This window comes from Haemaphysalis longicornis, unplaced genomic scaffold, assembly GCF_048455015.1.
Source record: "Haemaphysalis longicornis isolate Haplotype H1 unplaced genomic scaffold, Haemaphysalis longicornis Haplotype H1 scaffold_9, whole genome shotgun sequence".
NCBI classification, from domain to species: Eukaryota; Metazoa; Arthropoda; class Arachnida; order Ixodida; family Ixodidae; genus Haemaphysalis; species Haemaphysalis longicornis.
This window is the reverse complement of record NW_027526460.1, coordinates 41740574-41760384: the sequence shown is the minus strand read 5'-3', so window position 1 is coordinate 41760384 and position 19811 is coordinate 41740574. Positions and strand designations below refer to the sequence as shown.

The 19811-nt window shown below is 47.7% G+C and overlaps 1 protein-coding gene across 1 annotated transcript in view; it reads left to right on the top strand.

The window, feature by feature from the left end:
* Positions 1-19811, top strand: part of LOC144153157 (uncharacterized) — a 183413-nt gene that overhangs the window by 49783 nt on the left and 113819 nt on the right. The window contains exon 3 of the mRNA XM_077684807.1: positions 7491-7539. Within this exon, the coding sequence (XP_077540933.1) occupies positions 7491-7539 (49 nt within the window). The remainder of the gene's footprint in view (positions 1-7490; positions 7540-19811) is intronic.

The window sequence follows — 19811 nt, the reverse complement described above, 5'->3', positions numbered from 1 at the left end:
GAGAGAGAGAGAGAGAGAGAGAGAGAGAGAGAGAGAGAGAGAGAGAGAGAGAGAGAGAGCTCTATTTTTTTTCCAGAAGGTTAGGAGGGGAAAGGGTGCGCCCTGCCCTTCATTTCAGTCGTCGGCCTCTGGCGGCTCCTTCTGCTTCTTGGATCGAGGGGTATACGGGGTTAGCAGCGGTGGTGAGCAATAACATGTGCAGCTAAATTATAAAGAATAAAAACGCTTCCTGTGAGTCGGAATCGAACCTGAGTCCCACACGTTATGAAATCAGCGTCGATCCGATTGAGCTATCATCGCATTACAGGCGCGCAGCATTTCCTTTGGGTTCGTAGCGCGGCGTTGGCTTTGGACTTGTCCGCGGGTTCTAGCGCGTGCTAACGCAGTCTACATTGGGAGAGATGTTAAAGCCTGCGGATGGAACGATCCGGGCATACCAGTCATGAAGATCTTTTGCGGCAAGTTCGGGAACGAATCTGAGGTGCAACAGCCGGGTGTTTGACGAAGGGAGAAGGCCCGCCAGCTCTGCTGTTCCTCCAGCCGTGCACCACTAGTGCAAGCTTCGCCAATTTTTATTGCTCTACTTTACGTTATCCGGGCTGTAGATCCGACGTTCCTGAGGTAGTTGCAGTTTATAGGGTAAGCTTTTTACGCGTGCAAAATTGTGGGAACAGTTCGAATGCGCTGTATCCTCAGAAACTTGAACAAAACCTTTAAAAGAAAGACACGCACAGAGCTTCGAAGCAACGAATATTCAAACGGGAATGTCGTTTGTCTTGTGAGACATTTTCTTTGCGAGTAAATAAATATTGAGCGCACCTAATTAAGTAACGTTTTTTTTTTTTCGTATAGTTCTCAGAGTGCACAAAAATTCAATATGCCGTAGGTTCTGGGAGGAAGCAAGAATTTCTTGTCTGGGGAGAAACTGCGCGTCACGGTGGAAAGGCTTACAGCCACGCGAGCGCGGTGTATTTTTTTTAATGACTTTCAACAGCCCTAAGGTCGCCTTTTATTCTGTCCGTGAACGGCGAGCTTATGATCTATCATAGAATCCCTCGAAAACCACGTGAACTTATCGAGGCAGATACCACAGCACTCCGCATTTCGGTTATTATTCAGTCAGCCGTACTCATTTTGCACACAAATGTGTCGCAAAATGAATCCCAAAAGGAGCGCTCGTCTCGATAGGAAGCCAATTTTCACTGCGGTGCAGATGAATAACATGTATTATATGATCAGTTCTTGGACCAGTTCTTGGTCAGCGACAATATATTACCTCGGTTTCTTTTTCTTTAGTCTTGATCTCCATTTTTGAAGTGTACAATGTTTCCGATTTTCGTAATTACCAGATTTCTGGTTCATTGCAGTTCACTAAAGGCAGAAAATAGTCAGACCACCTTAGCTTTAAACTTCACGATATTCAAGTTTGTTTAAACAAGACACCCAAGACTGAACTTGAGGGCGGGAGGGGCACTTCATTTTAAACTATTCTCGGGCAGACCAAAACCATCAGCCGTAGGAGGAGCTCACCGGCACCGGAGGGGAAACAAATAAATCCCCAAATAGACGAAGAGGTGCACACTCACGCTAGGATAACGCACTCCTGCGTCTAATCAAAATGTATGAGGTGGGGCCCTTTGGCACCCACGCCCAAGCTGGAATTGCATTTTTTTTTCTAAAAGAAAATGGCATTCTAGATGCGATTTTCCCTACTTATTCGCCCAGGAGTGGCCCTTCCTTTCATATTCCCGCACTGTCTTCTTTCTCCAGCCTTTTACAGTTCCTTCCCCATCACGCCTTCACATCATCACCGGTGGCGCCCCATGAAAAGTAAAAAAAAGAAAGAAAGAAAGAAAGACGGAGGAGTGACCGGTTGTGCCCAGGTTCCGGTGCTGTTCTTGGCGCCAATCTACAGTCCGTTTCCGTGCGAGTCGCGAGGCGCAATCTCGGCGAAAGGACCGCGTAAATTGAGTTCTCTTGAAAAGAATAACAGTCCCCTTTAAGCATTGGTAGCATCCTCTTATGCTGTCTTTATGCCTACTTCGACGCTCTGTCCGTGCTGTTTCTGTGCTTGCCGTGTTGTCTTCGAAAGCAGGCGATGGTCGACGCTTGCTCCACCTTCGGCCCGCCAAGTCCACGCTAAACTCTCCGCCATTTTCAACACTGAGGACCTTGCAGCTGCCTCCTGCCCCTGCGCAAGGCACTGCCCGGTTTATCGTTTGCAGTACATTGGATCGAAGCAAAGAGAATCTATGAAGTCATTTTGTTTCTCAATTTCACTCGGCGGTGCCATTGGTTGCAGTGCACTACAACTACAGGGTAAAGGGGAAACCGCCATGGCAAGGAACACGTGATATGGCGCTGATTCGGTTTTGTCGCTGGCGCCTACTGATAGCAGCCGGCGTCATGAATCAGCGCATAAACACTAATTCCGTTCTTCAGCGACGCCCAGCGTGCAATAAATGAAACAACCCAAGCACCTTCGCTGTGACTGTTGTTTCTCGCCTGCAGGTGTAACGAGGCTGGCGCACAATGTGTCTGGTTTGAGAGGTTCGATACCGCGCGAGCTGGCGGTTCCGATCATCAACAATGCTAGATTTGTTATACGGGATACCTAATGCTTTCCTGTACAGTTTCCACGGTGATGTAGGATAGCCCATGACATTTCGCCTTGCACCCTGTGTAATCAGAAAAAAGGAAAGAACGGTATTAATGTGCTGTTGACATTTTAGAGTTAGCTGAAGCTTGTCTGTGGCTTACTAAGCGGATCCCTTTTTTCCGCACTGAAACGAAAACATGTGGGTAAGTGTCAAACAACTAACTGAAATATAAAGCTTTTGGCGTAATCACTGCAACATAATTTTAAAGAATAAACATGCTACGGTGTACTACATTTTCAGTTTATGGGTGGATACACTGCTTGTTGATTCATAGATTCATTCGTTGAGTCACTCATTCAATGGGGTGTGGCTAGGGACATGCATACATCAAACAGACGACTGTTGTAGAGTTCTCATATATATTTTTACGGTCGCAAAGCACGCTGCAGTACAAGGGCTGCTCAGCTGTGATATATTTAATGCATATTATAGAGCGCAGCCCCCGCCTCCCTTAAGCAATTATAACGCCAGAAATATCTGCGGAGGAGGTATAAACATCTCTACGGAGCAGTTAACCCTGGGGGAGGCGACCCTTTGAGACCGTCCGGCTTTTTTAACTCTCTGAGGGTAACATCCTTGGAGATGTCAATTTTCGACCTACAAGCGCCCTCGAATGAATGCTTCCTTGCGGTTGTTTCTTGGGGCTTTTTCGTGGAGCCCATCTGGGGTTGCGGAAGCCTAGCTGGTGCTTCAGGGAGTGGTTGAAGGTGACCGAATCAAGTACTGCTGTGAATAAAAATGCGAGAAAACATTGCAGCTCTTCTTACTACCGTATTTAGTCGCGTAATGATCGCAATTTTTTTTTTTTTCAAAAATATGATGCAAAGTTAGGGGTGCGATCATTGCGCGAGGTAAATTTTTCGGCAAAACGTTTCAGTGGAGAAAACGCAAGTTGCAGGTCAGAATGTTTACGATACGTCTCATGAACATAATAAGCATAACAAATAAAAACATAATAAAAACTCCACTGACCACCGAATGACCACCGAGTGATGCAAAATTCAGTGTTTTTATTACGGAACACGCCGGAATTACGGAATTACGGAATTACGGAACGCGCCGGAACCAGTTTGCTGTGAGGTGAGAACAGGTCGACCAATAAATGGCTGCGGCTGTCACAGTGTGAACATCAAGACACGGCTGCCGACACAGCAAGCCGAGCACATTTTTGTATATGTTTTGTGAGTACATTATGTGCATTTAGTGAGAGTTTCTTCCGAACGAATAATGAACTCACGCTTTCCGATATCGCTAATATCATCAAGTCCGCGGCAATAACGTAGCCATGCGCGCTTTGAAAGAGGAGGAAAGTAACCTAAGCACGACCATCGTCGTCTAGACTTAGCACACATACGACATGTGGCTGCGGCAAGTTCAGGGAGCGATCATTGCGCGGGAAATAAGAAAAGACATATTTTGACGACGAACTTCAGGGGTGCGATCATTACGCGAGTGCGATCATTATGCGAGTAAATACATTGCTAGACATTCACCCAGTTTTTCACAGCGCAACTGCTGCTCATCAGGCGGGATCACGTTGGACAAACACTTTATTACCACGCACCGTGGCAGCGTACGTTGGCATATACTCACTCAGGACGTTTTGGTCACGGAAGCTGATTATTATTCAACCAAGCGGTAAATCGACTAAACTGGAATACGGCTTTTAATTTTGTTATCTCTTACCACTCTCCGAAACTGGCATATGCCAACATAATGCAATTAAAAACGGTCTGAGGAAACAGTCTCCAATTCAACAGTGCAGGGAGAATGCTGGGTGCTGGTCATAGATTGTTGCGATCGCCCCTCGTTAGCTGTTCAGAGCGACGTCGGACTCGGGATAGAGCTCGCAGTCATGCCGGGTGTAAGGAGCCAGCTGTTCACATCATTCACATCATTATCACAATTTCGTACCATCATCGAATAATAATCACATCATTGATACATTTTCATAGCACCGTGATGATGTACAGGTGTATCGTAATGCCATCACAACATCAGAAAAGTCGCGATCTATTTCGTCCTTATTTCTTACATCAGCATATTTTTTTTCATTCGTCGTTTAATGTAACTGGTATAATGTCAGACCATTGTTCACTAATGTGCGACAGTGCTCAAAAAAATAGTATACGAAACTGCCATTCTTCTGGTTGTAACTTAATAAGTGTGCAATGATTCATTACTTGACCTTAAAGCAACTACTTTATCCCTAAGGTATGCTGCTCCGTGCAACCCGAAAAATAAAACCTGGCGATCGCCGCCAAGAAACAATAACATACACAGAGCAAGAACTAGTTCTTTCTTTTTTGGCTTTCACGTTTGTTCATTCGCTTTCATTTTGTGGGCAAGCTTTCCGTATTCTTCTACTCCGTCATACTTACTTCAGAGAGGGGGACTGGCGGGTTGCGCCTAAGCACGTAATATTTATGTATGCCGCTGGGACGGCATCTTTGCGATGCAAGGAGACCTTCGTTATGCGCCCGGACGAAGGGTGATTGTTTGAACGCGGATAAATGGAAGAGGGAACGGCTGGCTGCGTATGGAGCCCTCTCGTGACGTATCTGTGCGTTACTCTCTCCTTATGCACCTCACATGCGTCGCTTTGCATAAACTTTTCGCGTTGCGATGCGGGAATGCGCTCACGCCATACGCAGACCCTCGCCTCATTACAACTGGCCACCACAAAAACTTGCATTCCGCGCCGCTGCCCCGTGAATTTCCGTGGTGGGTAGAAAAGGCAAAGCGGAGAAAAGCTCCGGGGTTAAACTCGCTGAATAAATACTTCAGCTTTGGTCAAGTATGCAATATTCCGCAAATGAACGCCGCGCGAGATTAAGTTAAGAACGTCAGCGATCTACAAACAGAAGACACAAAAGAAAGCACGGCGAACCTCACTCTCTTCCGTTCGAAGTAAAATGAAGAAGAAACCGCGCTCCTCTCCTCATTTCTTATTCTAATCTGCACCTCGTCGTGATTCTCTCCCGATCATCTTGATTCGCACTGCATCTCATCTCATCTCAGTCAGCGAAACGAGAGGGGGCCGCAATAAGTATATGGGGGATGACTGGAGCGCCGGCTTGAGCGCCTTCACAATTCGTTGGCTCGCTCGCGCTTTCTCGCAAGTATAGCGGCCCTCGCCGCGTCTCACTCGGCTTCCTCTTCCTCGACTTCGTTCTCGTCCTCCTCCTCATCTTCGAGCCGCTGTTGCTCTTCCTGCCTCGAAGCACGAGCCGATGGAAAGCGGCTCGCGGGGAGGACGGAGGGGAAAAGCTGCAAACGTCGACGACTTTCAATGATGATCCATATTAACTTGATAATTATCCCGCCGCCTGGCAATATATACGGCACGGTCCCGAACAGGCTGCTGCGCCCCGCTCCGGTCTGCTCCCTCCGTCGGCGGCCGTCCAATCCGGGTGGCGGCAGCATTGCATTGCAGATGAAGGCACTTTCCATATAATTACAAACGAACACAAGAAATGGTCTCGCCCGAGAAAACCTCGCCGCGCCATGCTCGGGCCTTTCCTCGCCATGCTGGCACTCGCCGGCACCGCTGCTCGCACGCCGCACGCGTTTCTCGCTTTTGGAATACTGCTGCTGCTGCTGTATGTGGTGGACACCGCCTGCGTCGTGAAGACGTACTTGAAGACGTCGTGAAGACATCGTCAAGACGTGTACGTCGCCTTGTGCGTCCGCAAAGTGTGACGGGACGAACGACGACGCCAGGTGAAAATGTTGGTCGCATACCTTCATTCCTCCAGCGCGTTTCTCCGTTCCTCGCCGAGTTCAGTTTACGTTAACATTTCTCCTAGCAGCTTCGGTGTGTGGCAGTGAAGCCCCGCAAAGGTATGAACAATGGTCGCTGTGTTATAAGAATGTGCATAGCTCTCCTGTTGGGATTTATAGGAAAGATATCTGCCCCATCAGCAAAATATAACGTCGTAGCCATCACCTACCAACGTATCTCGACGTTCCGGTTGAGCAAGTGCCTGCGTGCCTCAACGAATGGAAGTGCTTTCAGCCTTTGATCGTCCTAAATGCAGAATGGCAACAGAGGACTTCGGCTCAGCGTGTACAGCGTTAGCACAACAAAAGCTTCAGAAGAACAACTCTCGAAAAGGATGTCACAATGATGATCTTCCCAGGGGGCAAACGGCTGGGGAAGAAATGGAAGCCTCGGTTGAACTGATTCGTGGCGTCAATTCTGCGTGACCATGGAGGATTACATACTACGTTCTTAACAACGTGTCTTAAAACATATGGTGCGTCACCCTACTCTGCCAACTGTGCTTTTTGTCAACTGGCTTTCCTGAAGATACCATGATGGCATGGGAAAGACCCGCAGGTTCATTTGCCAGGAGAAGGATTTTTGTGCGCGTGCGGCAACGTTGCTTCCAGAACATCATTCCACAAATCATTCCGCGCTCCCGCACTATGATAAAAAAGGAACCAAACGCTCGATTGAGGGTGGTTGATTCCGAAAACAAGATAACACATGTGCAATAATAGATGCTTAGACATAATCGAGCTTTATTATTTACATCCTCGAAGTTACGTTAGCCGCGTAGTCAAAACTTATTGATAGGCAAAAGTCTCTCTACGCCAGCCGAGAAAAAAAGAAGGTGCTACGTTGGGGAACATTTGTCAAGGTGAGAAGCTTGGAGCCAGTGCCTTAGTGCCAAAGTGCAACGGGATGAAAAACACTTGGAATTTGGATTGCGTGCCTTAAGTGAGGTCATTTTGAGGATCACCAGTGTGCGTAATCTCTGCTCGTCTTGCTGCATCAGGGGAAGCATGCAACTCACGCACTCCATTGGTTTCTTCCCGTTCAAGGTGCGCTCTCTGCGACGAAGGTGCCAAGGAGACTTCATTGGGCTGTCAGGTACGTGGCTGATGCTCTATAAATTATTACGTTCGGAGGGTACTCCGCATTTGTATATATGCATAAAAATAAAGAAAAAATGAAGTTTACTGATGTTTCAGGAAGAGGACTTCCTTTCTGAAGAAAGGAAGTCCTAACGGAAGTCCTTTTCCTGAAACGTCAGTAAACTTCATTTTTTAATGTTTTTTCTTTGTGTTTACTTACCTTATTTTCAATACCATAACATAAATACCCCAGAAAGTGGAGGGGAAAATAGCCGCGCCGGTAGCGTAGTGGGCATCGTACCAGACGCGTATTCTGGAGGTCGTGGGTTCGGATCCCACCAAGCGGGCATTTTTCCTCCACTTCCTTTCTTTCTTACCAAATTCCTTATCTATTTCAATGACCTACCACATCCTCCCTTTGCTTTCCGAGGTTTTCTTGACTGCCAACCCTTATTTCTGTCTTAATTCAACGAGCCCCTCATTTCCCATTCTTATTCAAATATATATATATATATATATATATATATATATATATATATATATATATATATATATATACCTATTACTACTTACTATTATAAAACACCACAGGACTAGCTACGCAGGACAGAGGACGCACCCGAAGCAACGAAACAAATCATGAAAATAAAAAGTACTGGGAATATTTATGTGTGTCATGGATGGAAGTAAGCGTTTCGACATGCTTATTTTCCGATAAGAATAGAATTATTATTTGAATAGGATCGGCGTACGAATAAGGATATGCGACCGTCAATGCACGCCGTAATTAACACACACGGGTGAGGAAACTGTGCACCTAAATTTGACCATATTACATTTAAAACGGCGATACTTTGAATGCAAACAAAAGTGAAGGAAGCTCATACTAACGCGCAAGTCTTACAGGTCGTGGAGCTTTACGCAATGTTTAAGACCATCACGACGGTTAAAGTCCATGATTGCAGCCGATTCGCTTCTTCTTCGCTGCTGCGACGACCTTTACTCCATCATTGTTGCTATAAGTGTGAGCTTCCTTCATTTTTTTGATAGGGATAATCATTGGACATCACCTTGGAAGAGGGTACGCTATGACGGGTCTTTCTCGTTACGAGCAAATGTCGCCACGATTACGGCGAACGCTGGAGAGAGAGAGAGAGAGAGAGAGAGAGAGAGAGAGAGAGAGAGAGCATTTTAATAACCTCAAATGGGAGAGTGGAACCCTAGTCCGGGAATCCATGCGTTGCCGTAGCCGTCTTGGCCCGTGTCATCAGGTATGTCTGGTCCTCCGGTTGACAGCTGGTCAACAGTGTCTCCCACTGCTCAGGAAAGGAACGGTTGCAGTCTTTCTCGTTCTGAGCAAGTGTTGGCACGATTACGGCGGACGCCGGAGTTTTCTTTTAAATGCAGAGCATTTCTTTAACTCACATGTAGCGTCCGCCGTGCGTCCGCAACAGCTCAGCGCGCAGGTGCGCCCTCTCCCCCATTCCTCCTCTCCCGCATCACGCTACCCTTCTCGCTCTCAACAACAGGTCCGCACCCCTTCCCCTACACTATATAAAAAAATAATACTTATCGGCGCCTGGTTTCGATCCCACGACCCTGCGGGCGGAACGCAAGGTACATGGTGCTCTTCCCACTGCGCCACAAAGCCGTCACAGAATCTAAGGCTACGAACGCGCCTTATATCCTTGACTCATTCAAACTACGTCAAGAAGCTGCTGATACAACGCATTCACTACCACCAACTCCCCAAACACTAAACGTTAACGCAATACGCCCACCCCCTATGCGACGCATTTACTCGAGTCCCCCTCGCGGGGAGATGGGCCCTTTTTTTTTTTTTTGCAAATCTTGGCGAATCTTCGTAAGTGGGTATATTTGGCTGGACGGGCGTGCACCGGGGACGCTGGGCGGTGGCAGCGTGCCACGCGCACACGAGCGCTCACCGTTTTCGTTGTATTTTTAACTGCGGACACCACACACTAACGGTTTGTTCAAAAGCTTCGCTGTTAAAATTCAAGGAAGAGTGTACGTTGAGAAAAAACTGCAGTCTAGAGAAACAAAAACTAAGTTTCACTATACCCCCGTTTCCACAGGCAGCTGTTGGTGAAGGGACGGTAATGCCATTATCAGTGCGCGTCGATTTTAAAAGCGCTAAAAAAGACTGCGAGTAGTGCAAGTTTATTCATAAAGTTTCACAATGACATATACTAGACGGAAACTATCGTTTAAGTGCCGTGCTTTCATGGGAACCGCCATAACATGTGGCAGTGTGTTTTTATTAGTTGGTTTGCAGCATGGCCTCTTTTAGGTCCTCACGACGAAATCAGCAACAAGAGCAACATTTTTTTTTTGTTCATTTTCTATGTAGCCTTTAAAACATTTCCGATGGTACCATCTTTTCAGTTATGCGTTTATATTCATTAAAAAACTTTCAATGCCAATATTTTGGCATTTTGCAGTCACAGGAACTTTCGAGCTCGCTCTTAAGCCATGCCAAGTTAATACGGAACGCTTCTGCGTGGTATGTTAAGGCAAGAGAAGACGGGCAGCAGGGTTCGGTGTCATGGCTGACCGAAAACGGGGTTCTGACCTTTAATGACAGGATTATGTACACGATGATGATGATAGGGATGCTGACAGCACATACCCCACGGAGGGGATTCAACATGGTACGTGACGGCAAGCTCGTTGAAGTACTGCTCGCGCAGATACTAGATCCATATTTCAGGCTTGTACCTATTAGTATGCAGCTCTATGCCTTCGTCCTTGCCAGCCGCGTTCACTAGGTGTCTATAACCAAAGCGCTCGCTGACTTTAACATGAAATATTTAATTTTTGTAATTATGCTTTCTAACAGCATGTCCCGTATAGCATTTAAGTGTCATTAATTAGTAGCTGCTGTCGATTGTTATAGACTTTTTGGAAATGGAGCTCTATAGTGAAGCAGTTCTGGCTCCTCAGGGAAGTCTCAGAAGTATTATATCGTGCACTGCAAGCTTTGCATGGCTGGTTAAAGCGTCTGGTGTAAATCTGCCCCTGGAAATCCTGGATGAACTGCGGAGCCATCGTATACGGTCGGCAATTTGGACCTTCTGCAAATTTATCTTATTAAGGCGAAACATCGTTAAACGCCCATGTCACGAAAGATCCAGCGTCCACAGCCGGTAACAAAATTGGCCGCGTATCTGCTCCTTTTGTTGCAAATGTCCTCAAAAAGACGATTGTCTTTGTAGAAATTTGCCAAGGAAATGCCCCCCTTCACTTTCCCGCTCGCTTCTCATGCCGTTCCTGTTCCGTCGCGCTCATCCCAAGGTAAACACACTAAATGTTTGCTCAAGGCGATTTGAATTTATCGCGTTCTACTGCTACAGGCGGGGTTCCTCGGTGGCAGCGCTGCATTACGGCGGAGACGCGCGTGAATCGAGGCGGCCGACTTCAAGGTTTATAGAACCGCGTTGCCGTGCTCCACGTGCGTTCCAAGCAGAACGTGAAACCTAGCTAGTGGAACCTTTCTTTGCGGTTGCCGCGTGATTTCTCATCAGCCGCCCGGAGGTGGCGCGGGCAACAGCAGGTGGTACGCGTTGTTCTGCAGTAGATGTAGAATATCATTTCCTATCGAAAAAGCAAGCATCCAGGAATTTTTAATAAAGGAACACTGTAAATATCCCTTGTGTACTAATTTCCTGTCTTATATTTGCGTAATGTCTTGTTCTTGTTCAACAAAGTTGACAAGTATGAACATATAAACTTAGACGTTTACATTTGGCTGGGAGTATATAAGACTATTGCGCAGTAAGCATTTTACTTTGGCCGGGTGGCTGAATCGAGTTACAGACAGACAGACTAAAATTTCTGGGTTTAAGTAGCCCAAGAAAGACTATCGTCCTTAAAGGAGCCATGAAGAGAAAATACAACTTTGTTTAATTTGAAAGAACTAGGATTCAGTATCTCACTCAGCTCCATTAAAGCCACAAAAGATGTTTTTTTAACGAAAAAAAAGCAAGAAGTATTTAAAAACTTTCAAATTTTGCGCCACAGCGACGTGTTATGAGCAAGAATGACGTTATACGGGCCGACAATAAAACATAATTTTCAGTGCGTTAACTGCACGTTAGCATTCAACTGATGCGGTCAAATGGAACTAGAGGCCCCATTACAGACGTCCAGTCATGTGTCGTCGCTATAGGTCAGTTAGGCGGCCGCCAATCGCACAAACAAGGTTCCGTGACGTCATAGAAAAGTTGCGGGAAATTGGCTAGGGGGTCGCGACTGCTTCACACGTTTTCTTTGATATCTCCGTTATTTGTTCGAAGATTCCGATGATATTGGTATCATTGTTATCGGGACTAAACAGTCTTTCTAATAAACCCAACTTGTATTTTGTCTTCATGGCTCCTTTAAAAAAAAACGGGTCCCTCGGAGGTTTTCCATAGCACGAGGCGTTCTACAGCACGTGACGTTCCACGACGCGAGCTTGAGCTACTGTTGTAGTCCTTTATTAATCAAGGGCAGGAGTCATTTATTACTCGATAAAAATTGGGGTGGGGGAAAGAGGGGAAGGAGGGGAAGGGAGGAGTAGCCGAGTTGAAGAAAGAAGGCCTCCGTGAAAACCACACAGGAGTTTTCTTCAGACAGCGGACGCCACCGCCTTAGGGCGGTAAAGAATGGTCTTTCAAGCTTAGTGTAAATTGGGTTCTACCCCACTCGTGAAAATTCTCGTACGAGCTTGAGCGGAAATCTTGGCGTCCGGCATCGGCTACCGTAATAAGAAAATAGACAAACCACTCCCTCGAAAGTGTTCCATACAACAAGGCGTTCAACAGCGCGAGCTTAAAGGGACACTGAAGTGATATGTAAACATTGCGGGATTACTTGCGCAAATTGTAGTCCGGAGTCCCCAGGCCATGTTACGACCACTCTGTGCGCGTTTACGCGATTTTATTTAGTAGCAAAATTAATTCGAAAATGCTGTCCTCCTCTCTTTACGCTCGCCCATTTTCTGCGGCGTTTTCGTGTGACGTCGAGAGGAGCCGAGCTCGCAATTGGCTGCGATACTGCACGGCTCCCCGGCCTTCAGACAGAGTCAGTCGGCCCAGCGTTTCGTCCGCCGGCCGCCGACGGGTCGTCGCAATTCGTTCGCTCAGTTGAAACGACGCCAGGACACGTTTGTGAATGGAAGAATGGGCCTTTCTTTACTTGGTTAGTTTGTACACTGTATCTAGCTCCAAGTCAAGGTCGCTTCACACAAGCGCTGCACAAGCGCACATGCGACGCTTCGCCGACTGGTACGCCAGTAGGAAAATATAAGGCCTCTTGAAGGCGGGAGAAGAGTCAGCGAAGTCATATAGGTACTAAGGAAATAAAATCAACTGATATTTTTACCGTACAGCGTAAAAATAGGGTGCGGGAAGCACTTTTTTTGCGCTGGGCGAACAAGCACAGCGGTCAGCAGCACGACTCGCATCTGCGAACGCTTTTCCGTCTACGAAATGCAATTGCTAGACCTGAGCTATTGTGGAAACTCGGGCGACGCTTACTGCACGAGCGCAATACAACAAATAGTCAACTAAGCTGCTTGAAATGCCAAAACTAAATAAAAGTGTAAACTTGTTGTACAATATATACCTTATATTACCAAGGTCACAAGAGCCCGTTCCGTGGCCGAGTGCTCTGACGCGCTAGGTATGTTGCCGCAAGTGTTTTGCAAGTCACGAGTTCGAGTCCCCGCGGGTGCGTGCTTTTTTTTTTTTGTAAGTTAACTTTTTCGTTTTCTGCCGATGTTTTCTACATTGAGTTCACCTTTTTTGGGGGCCGCAACGTTCATGGCTCCACGAACTAGTTCACAGAACGCGCGCCGGCTGGCACTGGCGCGCTAGCGAGTTCTCGTTGGCGTGCTGTTGCCATAAGCACCGACTGCTTGCGGGCAGTGGGCACAGGCCAGAATGAACAGACCCTTGGCCTGGTGCGAACACGCTTTTTACGGTACAGGCATGAGTGAGGCAAGCTCCAAATATGGGGGAAAAGCGCATGACATTTGGGCGTCTGCGGGTACGCGGAGGGCGTCCATGCACTGCGGTAGGCCTCGACTAGTGAATGCTACGATTCCAAGCCGTCCTGGGAGGCTTATCTTTATGCATTTTTACAGGTGACAACATGGCAGAAGCGCGGTACGATGATTACTGAGTTATTGAGAATGCCCATCCAACAACGCCACCGGTTGTGTTTTACAGAACCGAAACCGAAACTTGTTTGGTTGCTCACCTTAGGCATCGTCCAATCACGGTGCGGCTCCTCCTAACGTCACAGCTTTAGTTGGTGCGGCCGCCGCAAACCGCGCATGGTAGTTTTTCTTCTTTCGCGCTTTGTAAAATAATTACCGATTTGTGAACCGGATAAACGATGAAAAGTGTGCTAATTTGAGCCAGTCTACGCAGTGCAAGCAAAAACGGGAGCTTGACAAATTCACTTCAGTGTCCCTTTAAATACGGCGGTAATGATAGATGATTGTTCCCTCCAGTGAAGGGGCTGTCGGAAAAACGAGCAACGGAATTCATCATCGTCGTCAACTCTCCCATTACCCGGCGAGCGGCGGCGCAACGCGTACGAGGCAGTTCGGAGCCATTAGAAAGCGTTCAGGAGGATCACAAAGCAGAGTTTCAAGCGGCATGATAACGTATAGCCTGTATTCAATAGCGATGCACACATGCAGGCAACCGGGGGAGTGCGCCGTCACTGGTTACGTCGGGCTCCGCGGGATGGCAGTACTTGTCCGTGCTAAGCGCATGATATGGGTAGGACATTCCAAGCTCTAGCCCGCCGAACACAAAGTAATGCCTCGACTCCAATGTGAGTGCGAATAATAACAACTCGGTTGGCAGCACCGTTGAGAATCGGGTTGAAACGAAGCAGACGACGCACGCCGGTGTCATATTTTTTTTCGGCGTGCGGCCGCAGTGGCAAAAAACCGTGTCATGTCCGTGGCCATTTCAGTGTTGCCAAGCGAAGAAATTGACTGCTAAACTAATCAATATATCACCTATAGAACGCCACACGACAAAGCAAGGTGGAAGCATGGCGTCCTGAATCATGGAAACTGCTTCAGAACACATAACACGTGCTTAGGTTTCTTCATATTTTTATGACTGCCTTCATTCCAGGTGCGGAATTTTATATTTATTTATTTTTGGCGAACTGACTGAGATATTCAGGTATCAACAATAAAAACAAAGTGCGTGATATGATACTAACGAAAATATTTGACTACTTTTTTCTGTGTTTTTGTAGTCGTTTCTAATGACTTGACATGACCATGACGTTTTCGTGATCCAAAAATGGCTCGTAAACGAGACGAAGCATACACTTGGGCTATGAAGCGCATGGGACTCCGAATTAATTAAGAACATCCGGAGAGGGTTCGCGTACTCCGAAATCTCGACACACGGGAGTCTTTGTGCTTCGCCCTTCCACCAGGAAAGTGGCCGCCATTGCCACGAATAAACAACACCTGACCCACTGATGCACCGTTTTAGGTACCCCGGTGCTATGCTAACAAGCTGTGCAGCTATACGTGCGAAGATACTGCTACGAAACCCGGCCAAGGCCGCAATTTCGACTAAATGTTGCGGGGAACTGAGAATGCATCCTTACGTGGGGCTTTGTACACTAAGAAGGCCCTAGTCATATCTAAATTACTTCTAAATGATCCCGTATAGCGTCATTACCCAGATTCAACTGAAGCGCGTTAAACATAACCCCTATTTCAGCGCGAAAGCGCTCGTACAGGTTACCAAACTGGATTTCGCCTTTGCCTGTATGAAGCCTATTCTCACACAGTCGAAATAACAAAGCCCTGCCACTGCCGACGTCAAAGTTCAATCGTCCAGGTCGCCAGGTCGACGCCTTACCAACTACACCGCGCCGGTTGGTTGTGTGGGAGCGAACCGTCGAGCTTGATGTCTGCTCAGCGCATGTTGGTATACGGACGCTGCCCTTGTGCGCAGCACCACTCTCTTGCATATGTGTGAAATAGATCTGATCTGATTGCGGGGTTTAACGCGCCGACGCAACGCAGGCGATGAGGCGCGCCGTAGTGGAGGGCTCCGGATTAATTTTGACCACCTGGGGATCTTTATCGTGCGCCGAAATCTCGTACACACGGTCGTTTTTGCTTTTCGCCTCCATCAGAAAAGCGGCCGCCGCAGCCGGGAATCGAACCCGCGACCTCGTGCTCAGCAGCGCAACGCCTTAGCCACTGAGCCACCGCGGTGGGTGTGAAATAACTATGAAGGCGAATCGTCGGGATTGTCATTTGAAATGGTGGTGGTGGTGGTGGTGTCAGAAGAAATCTTGAGAGAATAGAGCCATCGCGCCAACCAGTCATCCGCACGCGCGAGATTGACCGAAAACGGTATACCCATCATTTCTATGAAGGTCTGAGCTCAGGCCCATATCCACATATCCACATATGACATATGCCGACGCTCAAACGACATCGCTATTGCAAACCTTTCAATTAGCAACTGGTAAAACAACGGCCCAGCGAGTATCGTAGAAGCCAATAGCTAATTCAGTCCAAGAAAACGAGCTTTCAGTTCAAGAAAACGACTAGCCTCCTGCTTAGCTCAGTTGGTAGAGTGACTGCTCTGGTTAAGCAGTGGTCCCGGGTTCGCATCCTGGACCAGGACGAATTTTTCTTCAACTGCGAAGTTTCCGAGAAAGCTGTATAGCTTTCCTTTGTAGCCGTATGGCTGCATTTAGCTGGTTGTCAAACTTTCCTTTACAGAAACTTTCCTTTACAAAAACGAGCTTTCGCACGATATTGCGTGTTTCGCACAGCCAAACCATCCGTACTTTTTTTAAATTTCCCGCCTGTCCGTATCTTCCAAAATTATGAACAGTAGGTGGCCATCCATGTCTGCAAACATTGATTCTATCACTCACCATTTTCAGCTCTACACTTTGGGTGCATTCGTAGCAAATATTCGAGCAGTAATGAACTCTAGATTTGGGACTTATGGAATGCACATATTTTGCGCCTCAGCAACTAATCAACCCACCGGGGACATTCGTATTGTGTTCATAACTAATACTGCCGCATTTGTCCTGACAGCTATTTTTTCTTCTCTTTAAAGTTCATGTTTTTGTATCAGATGCACCGGCAGACACGCTCCCCCTCGCTTTATTTTCCTCAACAACGTCAAAGTCATTCATTCTCGCTAAGTGCGTTTATTGAGTATAAACGTGTGCTTTGAAACAGTCACGCGTAAAGCATCTAGGAAAGAAGGAAGGGGGGAGTTGTTGCTTTAAGCGGCGACGTCCAAAGGAACAACTGTATCTACACGGTGGCCTCACGGGAAAACACCGAAACAGTCCATAAAACAACTTAATCCGTCCGCGCGACTCTACAGCGTAGAGGCTCCTGCTTCCGGCTGTATAATAGAAGTACCGAATCCGCAAACCCGCCCGCGTACAGACAGACAGACAGACGAGTGCGCGCGCGACAGATAATGTCCACGCGCGGGCCGAACGTGCGTCAACCTGTCCCGCGGCCGGCCAGCGCTTCATTCCCATTGGCTAGACCCCGGGCGGACAGCGGGCCCCGCCTCTGGGGCCAAGCACCGCCACGGCCTGCAGGACTAACCACGGGTCGCTGCGGAGCGTCAAGCATTGCTTCCAACACCCCCCCGATGAAAAGGCCCGCTAGACGCGAGACAGCAGTACTACCTATGACGGGCTTCAGGGACCTCAAAGTAGTCGACAAAAAACTTCAGAAAGCTTAAAACGAGGTTGCGAAACTTCTAAAAAAGGAAGGAAAATTACTGGGGTGAAAACGCCGCACGCACGCCCTCATCTCACCTAGAAGGTGTTGATCACTGAACCGCATGGCTGCGCGCCGGCGATGTCATCCTTTTAAATCCGGGCACCACGACGTATACCTCGCACCACTGGCGATGCGACGCTGCCGTGTCCTCGGGTGAGCTAGCGGGAGGGCAAGGGCGGGGATCAAGAGAGTACACGGGGCTGAAAAGAGGGTGTGTAAAACAACGCCTTGCCTTTTCACAGCCGACGTCATTGAGAAGGCCTGGAGTTCGAGCCGAACTTGGAGTTGTAACACCGCATACTAGGTGGTTTAGAACAGCGCTCGAGATTGAATAAAACGTCATCGTCAAGGAGCCCTCAAGTTAACCGATAGGCAGATGGAACACGCAATGTGAAGACGAAGTTGAACGTAGAAAAAAGCAGTTTTATCAAGGTGGCAGCGGTTCACTTCTCGACGTGCCCTGTGGACACCGCGAACCGCAGCTAACCGATGCCCGGGTCGACCCGCTACTAATAACGTCCCCAGCGCGTCGCGGCGCAGGCCTCGGAGCGTGACGGGCGTCACGCCGCTCTGACCACGCCCTCGGCTACACGCGAGTCACGGCGTCGTTGCCGTCCGCAGACGCGGGTGCAGCTACCTCGTTAGAGGTGTAGCACTCTGTCGGGGCGTCATCCTCTGTGGAGCGTCGAAGGACGCGCCCTTACCGCGACGCCTTCGCTCGCGGCCCACCATGTGATCCTCATAAACCGCGGTGCGGACGACTGTAGCGTTCGGTGCAAGCTATACCAGGCCATGCGACGGCGGCATCGTCACTGATCCGTTTTTAAATATGATAGTCTTTCTTGGGCTACTTAAACGCAGAAATTTTGGTCGGTCTGTCTGTCTGTGACTTGATTCAGCCACCCAGCCAAAGTGAAACAACCTGCGCAATAGTCTCATATACCCACAGCCAAATCTAGACGTCTAAGTCCGGCTTCAATGTTCATTCTTGTCAACATTGTTTAACGAGAACAACACATTACGCAAATATAAGGCAGAAAATCAATACATGAGTATTATTTGCAATGTTTTTTTAATAAAAAGATTACGCGTGCTTGCTTTTTCTCGATTCGTATTGGCTGCGACGCCTTCCATAGCGCCTGCATTAGAAAAACAAAAAAACAAAAAAAAAAGTGAGTAGTTCAGAAGACCCGCTCGACGTATCAGTTATCCTTCAGCTTCTGTCGAGGCAGTGCCGTATCGCCATGGATAGTGATCCTGCAACAATTACCTGCAGCAAGTTCGATGTCGAGGTTTTGTAGGCTTACCGTCGTCATCGGAGGAAGATTCGTCGACGAAAAGAAAAGCTTTCGCCTTCCCACCTCGTCAGAATGAGCTTAGGGATCCTCTGAAACTCTTTTTATCAAACGGTGGCCACGCCACTTCAGGCGTGCATGTGGGGCGCGAAATCACAGAGATTTTCGCGTGATCTTTGGATATTAAATGTGAAATTTTATGGTTGCAGACTCGGCCGTAATTTTCGTTTACACAAGGCCCGGTTTCTGTACGTGCGTGATACTTCCTTGGGTGAGAACCACGTAAAAAATGTTTTTTTTATTTTAGCAGTATTACATGTTTGCCTCCAGCATAATTATGTCTTTACGTAAACGTAATGTCGGAAACCAATCCTCATTGCAGTTTAATATTGCTATTTTGACGTTGCGACATACCGCAGTGACTCTTGGGGACATACGAAATTAAAGTAAACGCTTTATCTCTTTCATTCGTGCTTGGAAGTACTGCGGAAGCTATAACTATCGGCAGCACGATGCACAATTTGCTCGCCAGCAGATGGTAGTATACCATTTCGTTCCTCAATACCATTTCGCCATTTCGGCGCCCAGCCATAATTAACACCTGGACACGCGTGCATTCAGCAGTTTTCTGGGTGTTGCTCCGAAGGGCACCCAACATTAATGTCTCGTTACCAACATGCCTCTGACAAAACAAAACAAAAGGTAACTAACGAAATCGCGGGCTGCCTGCATGCAAATTAGCTCCGAGCAAACATCGCGTGTGCGCGTTTTGTTCATAGATATCGTACCGTATATTTACCGTATATCGTATATAAAAGAAAATGACCTAAGCGTTTTGGTTTTGTTGTCTTGTAAGTTCTCTTCACTTTGATATCCCCGCGCTGAGTTTCTATTCTTCGACGAGTCGGGCAAAGCGAGGCTAGAAACAACCAACACCCATTAGCATATTTTTTTTTTCGAGCACGACCGGCGGCGTCGACGTATCTCCGGGCACGTGTATTTACAAAACTAGTGCGGAGAACAGTCTCGTCGCGTCGCGGCCGGCAGGCCTGCGAAACATACGATAAATAAGCGGGTGCTCAAAGGCTGGAGCTCCGCTCCCTTCTCGCCTTGCGGTTTGCATCTTCGCTTTGTTTCTACCTCTCTCACTCAATGCCTGTCTCTCCCTCC